General features: G+C 56.4%; 1 protein-coding gene across 7 annotated transcripts in view; it reads right to left on the bottom strand.

The window, feature by feature from the left end:
- Positions 1-839: 839 nt before the first annotated feature.
- Positions 840-11,702, bottom strand: part of CDH22 (cadherin 22) — a 93,664-nt gene continuing 82,801 nt past the window's right edge. For 4 of the 7 annotated variants that reach the window (XM_052782523.1, XM_052782527.1, XM_052782536.1 and 1 more), the window contains 2 exons: positions 5,736-5,987; positions 1,162-4,309 (listed from right to left, as the gene is read on the bottom strand). In XM_052782523.1, coding sequence (XP_052638483.1) covers positions 3,771-4,309; positions 5,736-5,987 — 791 coding nt within the window. In that variant the 3' untranslated portion in view covers positions 1,162-3,770. The other 3 variants (XM_052782542.1, XM_052782553.1, XM_052782561.1) reach the window with 3 other exon arrangements.

The following is an 11,702-nucleotide window of genomic DNA, read 5'->3' as shown; positions in this document are numbered from 1 at the left end:
AGCACATGTCCCCCTCTCTCTGTGCCAGCCAGCTGCTGTGTGCTGCATCCAGCCCTCTGCAGCGTGCCATCACCACCGACGGGTGCCGGAGCATTCGCAGCTGCACGCCTTGATGAGGCTTCCTGGGCCCAGGGAGGTTCACGCTTGTTTGCCATTAGCACGTTGATCGTTCCCCAGTCCCTTGCCATCAAGAAAACCATCAGCAATTGATTTATCTGTGGTCAGGCTAGAGTGTAATTTATTTGCATCATTTCAGTATTAAAACTGAGTATGAAGGAGATTTTTTTTGCTGCAGCCAGTAACTGAACGCTGCCATAATACATGCCATTACCAACATGAGAACAGGTCATGGTAATAAATCCCATTAACAATGCCCAGTTGTACTGAAGCTGGGAAGAAGTACATGACCGGGATCTGTGCTTGTGAGTGGTAGGCTGGTCAGCTATGAGGCTGTCTGTGGCTTCAAGAGAACAACACTAAAGATGCACTTTTTAAAGAACATTAAGGAACTCTGTTGGCTGAGAAAGGAAGATCACGAGGATGCATCATCAGACTTTCTTTTGTTGCTTGGCGTGCAGTTTGCCTCTTGTTCTTTCTGCCATTGCTCTGCAGGATGAGACCAGCTGCTGCCGCTCTCCCACAGGGGCAGTGCTTCTGGGACCACGCTGAGGAGCCTGTGCCCGGCTGCGGCAGCTCAGACCCCGGACCCTGCTGCTGGGGTGGCTCCTGCTGGGTGCAGACACAGCAGGCAGGCACCACAGCCAGCCTGAAGCACGCACCCAGCACGTCGGGCCACTCAAAGCACAACCTGACTTTTTCTTCCTGAAGAGATGGAAAAAGCCAAGGGCATTTTTTTTCATTTCCTTCAAATTCAGACAGAAAAACTGACCCTTCTCTTGAAGAAGGTTTTTCTGATGAGTATTTCAATGAAAAATGGGAAGAAGTCAGAGAAGCAGCATCCTGCCAGTGGAACGTGCTGCAGGAGGCAGGTGGTTCAGCTGCTGGCTCACGGCAGGGAACACGCCGCGCCGGGCTGTGCCACGGCCTGTCCTGCCGGCAGAACAGCCAGCCTGGCCCCTCGGGGAAGGCGCTGATGGGACAACGTTGACAGTGCAACATGAGGAAACAAAACAAGACAAAATAAGCAAATAAGACTCAGGCTAGACGACAAGGAAATAATTTATTTCCAGGTCCTAGAAAGACCTTGAAAAAATAACAAGGGTGAGGAAATCAACCTCCTAATTTCATTTGGGTAGAGAAAGAAAACCAAAGTGACTCCATCAGACATTGTGGCAGCTGCCAGCTCCTCCTGCCGGGTGCGGGTGGGCAGGGAGTGCAGGGCAGCACCGCGCGGAGCGGCCGGCTTGCTCGGCACCACCCTCCTCCCGTATCTACATGTGGGATAGAAATTAAAATGCAAGCGTGCGTGCATGCGCGCTGGGGAGGACTGGCTGGTCGGGGACGGGGAATAACCCGGTGGGAGGGTTGCTAAATACATACCCTGTCAGACCCCATCTCCTACGGACAGAGCCCTGCTATTGCACAACACTTTTGCTAGAGGAAGGGCCAGCTCTGGAGGGGCTCGGGCACAGCTCTTCAGCCCAGAGGGAAAACACAAACACGTTCCTGAGGAAAGAGAGGGCTTTCTCCATTCTCTTGCTCCGGGGTGCAGGGCATCACCTGCCTGAGGCGACATGGCCAGAGCCGGCACTCACGGGCCAGTGTGAAGCAGCCCATCGGCCCCGCTGCCTCCCCAGCATCATCACAGTGAACCAGCAGCCTGCCGGGGCGTGGGTGCCAGCAGCGGGTGCCCGCCACCTCCTTGGGGGGGGGACCAGAGAGACCCTGAGAAGCGAGCAGCTCCTGGTCCCAGCGCAAAAGCCAAGCTGCGGCTCCCGTGTGGGCGGACGTGGCGGCAGCGGGCAGGAGCAGCTGAGGGCAGGAGCCAGGGCAAAGCCGCGTCCTGCCCCTCTCCGCTGCCAGGTCTCGCGCTGCAGCCAAAGGACCAACACCAGCAGCCGGGAAGCAAAACACAGTAAAAAATGAACACGCATGTACATTTACAGTTAAACCTTCTCCAAGGAGAGAAAACACTGTCTGTGGCTAAACTAAAAGGACAAACCCAATGACAAGCCCAGGATGTGTCAGGCCTTGGGAGACCTTATCAGTTACCTATCAATGATATAATTGACTTTTTTTCCCAACATGAACAGGTAAGGAGCTGCACTAGCCAGCACGGCCTGAGAAGCTGCCTGAGCGTGTTGATCAACGCGCTGCTCAATTTACCCCAGGGGAAGTCAGCAGGCTAGAAAGGTGCAGGGCAGTGAGCGCTTTCCTCCAGCATCATCTGCAGCCTGAGGAGAAACAGCACATCCCACCGGCCTCCTCCTGATCTGCCTCCCAAAACCAAAGATTTCGTGCAAACGCGGCCCTGCTGCGGGAGCTCATGCTGGTTTCTTGCAGGGCTGGGTACCCCGAGGTGTCACAGACCCGCTGCCTAGCCTGCAGCAACCAGCTTGGCCCCACAGCAGCGCTAGCAGGATCTGGCCTTATACACATGTCCTGGGGATGGTTTTTCTACCGCCAATGGTGATGCTTCGCTGTCAGCTGGGCATAAGCAGGAATTATCCCTCCAAACCAGGGGGCTGGGGTTCTCTCGCACCCTACAGCACGGTCCGCTAGCCAGGATGCAGCTCTCCCCCACCACTGAAGGCCAGGGTGCACCGACGTCCTGCCCTGCGCAACCTACGCCATTTGGTAGAAAGCTACGGCTTGGCCGAGAACCCTGCAGACCCGCGCCCAGCCTGCCCCGAGGGGCTGGGAGAGCCGACCCAGGGAATGCCACTCCGTGCCCCTCCATCGGCGCTCCCCAGCACTGCGGCTGCTCTGCGGCTCAGGCCACAGCACCGTGCCTCGGCGGCAGGCGGGACGTCCCCCTCTGTCACCGGGGCCGTGGGGCACGTCAGGACCTTGTAGACCATGCCTGCTGTGCAGGGAGGCAGCGAGGCCCTTCAAATCACAAGCATCTTTGATAACCACAAGGTCTAAGAACTGAGAGGCAAAGCAATTGCAGCTTGGAGAAGTGCGTTTTGAAGTGAACTCTAGCGCAGCGGTCGCTCAGTGCAGGATGTGGCCTTGGAGCCCACATCCAGCACGTGCGTCGCCAGCGTGGCACGCTCCCTCCAACGCCGTGCCAGCAGCCGGGTGCTGCCGAGGAGCCCACGCGCAGAGAGAAGGACGACTCCAGAAAGCTAGCAAACGTAAGGGGGGGGGGAAGCTGAACAGAAGTTAAAAGCTTGTTTCCCTCTGCAAGGAAAGCTCTTAGAGAAATCAAAGCACTTCAAATGCTCTGACTCAAGTGACAAAAACAATTTAGACAACAAAAGGCTCCCGGTTTGCTCTTCCTCTCCTGAACTGGGCTCACTGAACAGATCTATTTAAATGATAATTTGTGGGGGAGAAGCCCCCTCCAAACTCTCTTGAATTAGATTTTTCTCTTGCTTCAATTAATGCGTAGTGCTTTAATGGAGACTGGTGTTAAGGAGATGACGGCCACAGTGGCTCCTTTGGGCACTCCAGCCTCACCGTGCGGTGCAGAGGTGCCCCGAACAGGAGGCGGCTGCCAAGGAGCACGTCGCCCGGCGCTCCCCGGCCCCGCGGCACAGCCCCTCTCCGGCAGCCGAGGAGCCTGGCCGGAGGCGCGCGCCGTCACCTCGTGGCACGGAGCCCCGGTCCACCTCCTGGAGCCTCGTGGGGAGTCGGTGGGATGGCTAGGACTCCTCGCTGTCCTCCTCGCCCCTGTGCCCAGCATACAGCGCTGCCAGCTGCCGGAAACGCGGCCCCCAGCCCCCCAGGTAGGAGAAGTCCTGCTCCGAGCCGCTGGACCAGGTGTTGATGGAGCTCAGGGAGGGCACAGGGGAGTCCGAGCCCTCAAAGGCGTAGGTCTGGAACGAGTCGTAGGGTGGCACAGAGAGGTCCTCGTCTGCCTGCTCCACCTTCCTGCAGATGTAGTCTCTGAACACGGAGAAGTCCAGGTCTGGACTCTGCACCCACTGCGGCAGGGCATGGAGCTCGGAAGCCGGGTTTCCGCTCGGGCCCCCCTCTCCTGGCCCGCCACCTCCGTCGCCGCCTTTGATCTCACTGAAGTCGTAGAGACTGCGCAGGGCTGACATGTCATAGGCCTCTGTGTCCTGCTCGCCACCCCCTTCGTCGTTGTATTTGATGACATTGTCCCTCATGTCCTCGTCATCCTCGGATGTCAGGTGGCTTTTGTGGTGTCGCTTCAGCGTGAGGATCAGAAGGACCAGCACTGGGAAAGGAAGAGACGGTCAGATGGGCGCAGGGGCTTGTGTGAGCTGCGCTCCCGTGGGGGCGAGGACAGCCCGTGCTCGGCAGCAGGGTGCAGAGACACAGCACCCTCCGGCACAGGGACCCCCGCAGCCAAGACCGCCAGCATGCCAGCCGGTTCCTATCAGCCAGGCTCATCAAGTAGCAGCTGTGCTGTGTCACTGGCTTGGAGAGAGGTTTGTTTGCCCAGGCTCCAGTGCAGACCAGGAACTTCCTTTCCCATGCAGCGCGACCGCTGAGACAGGAGGGACAGATGGATGAACGCACGGCTGGACAGACAAACGGATGGATTCTGCAGAAGATGAGTAGGAAAAGGGGGTGCATGAATCACAGCAGCAGCCAAATGTCGGGAGGGTGAATGTGGAGCAGATGGCACAGAGCCTGAGCAACGAGCCGCAGCTGTGTCCTGGATCATCATCCATTCATCCCATCACCTTTAAAGCACCGATGTGCACTTTATTCGTTTGGGCAATTAGGCAGAAATTTGTTTGCGCTGCGTTGGAAAATGAAACCAGTGTAAAGTGCACCCTGTGGGAAAGGGTTTTCTAAACGGAGACACAGCAGGAGACGGGGAGCAGAGATGTGCCAAGGAGAGACTTCACCGAACAACACGCTGGCTTCTGCAGATATCCGGACAGCCCTCAGGAGCCAGCTGTGAGCCAGCACCGATGTCGGAGGGCTTTCAGCAGCAGCATCCATCAGCCGCCCCATGCTAAACCCGAGGGTGCTGCGACACCCCTCTCCCAGAGCCCCTTCGCACATGCATGCAAGCCCACGCTTCCCCTGCACCTTCGTGCTGTGCCGTGGTGGCCCAGCACAAGCTCGTGTCAGTGGCAGCCAGCAGCATTCCCAGGGTGCAGGTCCCGACCCGGGCAACGCTCTGCTTTGCGTGCACCCCAGCTCCCCATCCTGCCCACGCGCTCACACACGCTCCAACGCTGACCCTGCCAGTGCTCCCAGGTAAGAGCGCAACCGCGCGCCCCACGCCTGCTGCCTGTGGCCACCGCGCTGGGACGCACGCGTGCCCCATCTGCTGCGAGACGCCTGCTGCGGGCACCGCACAGCAGCCAGCGAGCAGCTCTCGGCTCCTGCTCATTGAGGTGGGGAGCAAGCCAGCAGCTCTCCAGCTTCTGCCGGGCGGCAGCACGCCTGCCCGTGCGCAGGGAGCCCTGCTCTGGCTGCCCTGCTCAGCTGAGGGGCAAACATGGCAGCTTCCCCGATGGTCCCCCACGGGCAGGGGCTAGGCTTTCTGCCCACCACGCAGGGAGACAGGCGGCAGAGGAGCCTGCACCGTGCCCACAGCAACCACCTGCGCTCGTTTGTGTGATGCTGGATGGAGAGGAGACGGGACAGGACAGGAGGAGGCCGGGGGACAGGCGGGCACTCACCAACCAGAATGAGGATGCACACCAGCAGCGCGATGAGGGCGCCGGGGCTCAGCGTCGCTGACACGACGTAGGCTGTGCTGTTGCAGGACTGGATGGCCCCGTTGCTGTCACAGCCGCAGATGCGGATGGTCAGAGTCCCTGTGCTGCTGAGGGCTGGGGGGCCGCTGTCCACCACCAAAATGGGGAGCAAGTACACGTCCTGCTCCTGGCGATTGAAGCCCATTCTCTGCGTGTGCACCGCAGCCGTGTTGTCTGCAGGGAACAAGTAAACCCACAGCAAAGTCAGTCCCATAGCACGACCAGCAGGACTCGCTGTGAGCTCCTCTGTCCTCAAGACGAACAGCGGTGGTTCGTGCGCCAACTCCAGCAACTGCCCAAAGAGGGGACGGGGCCTCCCTCCTCTCCATCACGGGGGAGCAGGGACCCAGCTCGTGGGTCCCCTGCACCACAGCCCCTCAGCAGCCCAAGCAGCCGGAGGCGGCCAGCTCGGCATCTCACCTGCCAGCGTGCCCAGGGCACGGCAAACCCAACACAGGAGCAACAGCACACGGGTGCCTGAGCCATGCTGACAAACAATGAAGTTGGAGCAGAGAGAGGGAAAAAAACCTTCTGAAAGACTCTCTGAGAGCGGTACAGAGAAGGAATCAGGATAAAAATCAGTTGCTGACATGGAGACCAGAGCGGATGGGGGTCTGCAGGTGGCACTGAACCTGCAAAAGCAGTTACTGCTTCCAAACCCGAGAGCTGTGAGTGAAGGGTCCTGCCTCAGCCGGAGGGCCAAATACCCCTAGGATCCTTTGTGACTCCTGAAGGAGCAGGCAGAGCTCCTTCCAAGCCTCCCAGCCGAGCCAGCCGTCCTCCTCCCCATCTGCTCAAACCCTGCTGTTTCAGGGGCTCAGCCGGCACAGCACAACCCATTACGATCCCATTAACACAGCCACTTCACAGGACCCTCCGGGGCCCTGGTGCCAGAGAAGAACCCAAGCAGCAGCTGCGCCCAGATGACCTGGAGCAGGGAGGGTACGAACAGGGACCGAAAATCAGCTTGGCTCCCTGCTCATGCGTGCTACTCACTGCCAGCCAGCAGCAGAGCAGGCAGGAAGGGACTGAATAGTAGCTGAACAATTGTGGCCAGATGTCAGAAGTTGCTACCGACTGTCTGCAGTCTTTATCTAATAAAACATAGATTGGCCTGCTCACAGCAAGGTGCTGCTGTCTACAGACTCTCTCCTCATTGCACCTGATTTATGCCAGACTAGCCCCTTTCTGTATCAATCAGCTCTTCGATCGGAAAAGACATCTATTCTAATTCTGGCTCTTGGGCTGCCTGCCACCACGGAAATTGCTGTATGGATCGGGTGCTGCATGGGAGCACACGGGGCACGGCGGGGACAGGAGGTGAGCCAAGAGCAGAGCAGAGGGGCAGGCACACGCTGAGCCACGGGACAGGGAAGATCCACTGGCCAGACGGGAAGCAGGGCAGATCCCGGGGGCACTGCGCAGCAGCCGGGGTAGAGCAGAGCACAGACCCCATCTCCCCCCTGGGGCTGGGGGCAAAGCAGTTTGGGCAGAGTCTGCCAGCATCCCAGTGCTGAGCCCTCAGCCAGCTCTGCCAGGACAAGCAGCAGAGGCACAGATGACCTGCTGGACTGCTGCAACCAACCCCAACAAAGGGCAAGCGAGGGCAAGGCTGGTCTCTGCTTCAGGGCAGTCTGGAAGAGGAGGAGCTGGGGCAATCTGCACCCCCCCGTGCTGACACGCAGGTGCAGAGGCAAAGCCCACCCAGAGTGTGCTGGAGGCGAGCATGGCGAGGTACAGCAAGAGCGAGGACGATGGGCTGTCTGTGCCCAGAGGGGAGGCAGCGGTGCACGGGCTTGTGCCCAGAAGAGCGCTCAGCTGTCATGGTGCTAAATACCAGATTGCTGCTTCCTAGCGTCAGGTTTCTGGACACAGCCCACCAGAGTTTTCTGTGTTGCCACAATACAGCCGTGTTGCTGGGGAGAGCGAAGTCTTGGGCACCCTAGCTGGGGAGGGCTGGGATTCCAGCGTAAAGCAGACGGGGAAAAAGTAATCTCTTCCAGTTCACCTGAGAGCACAGGTCTGCCTTGAAGATCTCAACATGGGAAAGGCAAGGACACTGGAGAGAAGACCACACCAGCCAACGTTTGGAGGCTGCACTGAGTGCCACAAGGGTGATATTCAAAACCAGATCTTATTCATGCACACAGAACTGTGCTGCAGGTCACTAGAAAAAAAACTTCCTTTGGATGTAGCATCTTTTATCCATTAAGGGAATTTTCCAGGTAACCACACTCATCCCTGCTCGCAGCAGCTGACTTCAGGCAGGCAACATCCTCAGGAGCACAGAGCAGAAGACAGCAATAAGGCAAATGTTTGTACGAGTTGATCTGGGGACAGTTTGCCTCAGAAGGGAGATACTGCATGCAGTGTCAGCACTCTGCCTGCAAGGCTGCAGCATCCAGCCCCGACCTATGCTTCGAGTCAGACATCATGATCCGAGTGCTGCAGCATCCCCAGCCAACGGAGGGGATTGCCCACAGCGGACAGCACGATCTTTCTGCGCCACATGCATTGCCCGGCTTCTCTGTACGCGAGGCAGGGACCACCGACCCTCTGCCTGGGCAGCCACCTGGTCCTGCAGGACATCTGCCACTGGGGCTGAGATTTCTGGAGCAGCATGTGGCACCAGCACAGAGGCAACTTGGCAGAGCTGTCAGGAGGAACAGAGAAGCACCAGCCCCTCAGGCAGCAGGGAGGCTGAAGCAAGTGTGGCAGCCTGCCGGCAGCTGAGTCTATTGAGAAGCTGCCTACTGCCTACCAAGGATGAGCTAGGAAAAAAAATTATTGTTATGCTAATCATTTGCACAAAGGTAACAAGATCTCATTTGGTGCTGCTCCCTCAGCTTGCTGCAGCATAGCAGGGAGGTATAAATAACATTAATGGCACCATCTCAGCAAAAGGCCAGGACTAACTCCTAGCTAGCCCAGCTAAACATAAGCCTCGGGCATCTGCATCCAGTGGAGATGAAGCCACAGGACAAAGGGGACAGACCGACTTGCTGTGATTGAGCAAGGCTCTGGCCCTCAGCCCAGGAAGGTCACCTTTGCTGGCACCATCACACCAGTCAAGTAACCAGCCTGAGCTTGCGGCCAGACCCTGGCTCAGAGGATCCCCGTCCACACAGCCCTGTACCTCCACGTGCTGCTCAGCCCATCTCTGGCCCAGGTGCGATAAAACGCTGTGCTTGGGAGCTCTCCCAGCCACCCAGGCAAGCACCCCTTTAGTGCTGTGTAAATGCAGGCGTAGCACCAGCTCCTCGCCTCTCTGGAAATGCAGCAGAAGGCTGGCGACTCCCCTTCTGTTTACAGCCAGCTCCAGCTCCTGTTAGGGACCTGCCACAAGGCACATTGTATTTTTAGAAACAGTCTCTAGAAATCAAGGGGAAATACAGGTGCAAGTTGCAGAGAGGCAGCCACTAACCTCAGCTCAGCTGAGACTGCTCAGACAGCACATTGCACTGCTGAGCCCCCTCACCTCCAGGTACAGGAAGGAGAAATATTTTCACTGCTGAACCCACAAAGTCAAAATAAAGCAGCCAGTACTTAAACATATCAGCAGCACAACAGACAGCTCTGCTCTGAGAAACCTCAGCTCAGAAAAGGGCTGAGGTCTTGCTCTGTAATCCAAAACTTGGTGCTATGGAGAGAGACAAAAATCACAACTACACAACTACATTTTCTCTCTCAAACAGGGTGACATGAGCACTTCCTACAGGAAGGAGATCTACAGAAATTTCACATCTACACCTATGACATTGCTCACCAAGGCTGGACAGCCAGACCCCAGCCAGAGCTCCCTCCAGGCTCCGTGAGGGCTCCAGCCACCTCCCTGCTGCCCACCCACTGTGCCCATGGTTCCCCAGGCACCCTGGACAACTGTTTTCTCTGTTGGGTGTTTACACCCCTGTTACTTGCAAACTTCTTCTGTGTTCCCTTCTGAGATACTCCAGAAAAAGCAGTGCTGCTGCCATGCAATGTAGACTATTTGACCGTAGAAGTGAAGAAAATTTTGCCCAGATCTGGGAAAACATACCCTGGAAAATGCATCCAAGGCAACCTCCTACAAAACAATATAATTTCTCTTGGTACGGTTGTATCTCTACATGCAGCTGACCCAAGGCAGTTGCTTCAGGGTGTGTGTCTTGGTGTAGATTTGTTTGTATTGGCACAGCTTGAGTAGTTGCAAAGAAAAGCCAGGCAGACCTGGCCCTGCAGCCTCTTGTGTCTCTTCCTCTGTAGCAGCTTTCTGCTAAGTCCATTTTTTGGGGTCACGAGGTTGAGGAGCAGTGTTTCCTAGGAGGTGGTACTGAAATTTGAGCAGACGTTAATCCACAGCTTTCCTGCACAGATGAGTTTGGATCTCCACGCTTATGTTTTCCTGCCCAGTCCTCACGAAGTTGCACTTTGTGCTATGGTCACATCACTCTAAAGGTTGTGCCAGGTGTTCTCTGAAGCCCCAAGCCAAACCATTTACTATCATTGCCATCTTGCTACACAAACTGACATTTCCTCCGCAGGTTTCCTATGCCACCCTCTCCCTGACCACACAGTGATGTTATCCCGGGTCGCATGGTATCGCCTTGTGCGACGGACTGGAGATGACACCTCTGCCAGCTTGAGGAGCAAGTCACCAGACAAGGCAGAAACCAACGTGAGTCGAGCGTGCAGGGACTCGTCAATACTGCTGTAAGAGGAAAGTTTAGGAACGCAATATACTCTGGTGGTAGCATAACATCACTAGGAATAATAAAATAATTAAGTCTCTCAGACTCCCTCTCCAAAGAGGCTCTTGGCAGCTTCAAAGACAGAACTAATAAATCCTTCTCATAACTCAATCTCAAACAGCGCTATGAGAGCAGAAGGGAGCAAGCTACCTTCAGTTTGGATTTCAACATCCCTGCCCACACTCCCAGGGCCCCGCGAGCGTCTGCCTTCCCCTTCTCCGGCAGCTGTTCTGCAGCTCGGGTGCCCAGGCACGCCAGCTCTGGGGAGATGCACACAGTTCCTGGCTGGGCCCGCGGCCACGCTGCCACCAGAGCTGCCCAAAAGGAGCAGACCCCCCCAGGAGCCCCAGGCGGGTGCAGCTGGTAGGAGAAAAATCTGCTTTCTCCCTTTCGCCTCTTCCTTCTCCCAAGTTCTCTAGGTGCCAGGCCACAGCACCACTGCTGCTTGTTTGCCTTTTGCTCAGCCCCCATGGAGATTCAATGCTCTTTTTCACCTCCCCGTCAGATCAGCATCTGTGCTGCTCGTGCTGAGAACAGCATCCCTGCAGGGCTGGAGGAGGCTTCCTCTATCCTGAGGCAATCCTCGAATCCTAACATTTTGCTTTTGATTGTTATGATTTTCAGATCTTCTATCACCCATTACGTGCTCTTAATGAGACCTGCAGAGAGTTCAGACATCTGCTTGCCTAGCCCTTGAGCTCTGGAGTCAGTAGCTCCATGTGTCACTCCATATTATCTAGCACCCCTTCCAGGTTACTGGGCTTGGATGCTTTCTACCATACCTTCCAACACAATTAGTATTTCTTGGAGAGCACGATTTCAGGCTTTAATTGCCTTTGATCCTTCTGTAATCAATTTTCTCAGGCCGGAAAGACCCAGCAAAAGGCAAGTTAGGAGGCAGAGGATAGTGAATGCCTTTGGAATGGCACCAGTTGGACCTGGGTGAGGTCAGCTTTTCCAATTCTCTCTCTTCCTTTAGACACTTCATTTGCTGGGCATCTTCCTTTTGGATCCTGGTCATTGTTACCACACATGACATTTATTCCTTGTCTGATGAATTAGGAAGTGCTTGAGCACCCCCTTGGACAGAGCAAAAGCAAGGAAAGATGAGACACCAGTAGGAAATGGCACAGTTTCTAAAAGCCCGACTCCTGCAAACCAG

Source organism: Harpia harpyja, chromosome 1, assembly GCF_026419915.1.
Source record: "Harpia harpyja isolate bHarHar1 chromosome 1, bHarHar1 primary haplotype, whole genome shotgun sequence".
Lineage (NCBI taxonomy): Eukaryota > Metazoa > Chordata > Aves > Accipitriformes > Accipitridae > Harpia > Harpia harpyja.
Note: the sequence above shows the minus strand (reverse complement) of the source record. Positions and strands in the feature narration are given on the sequence as shown.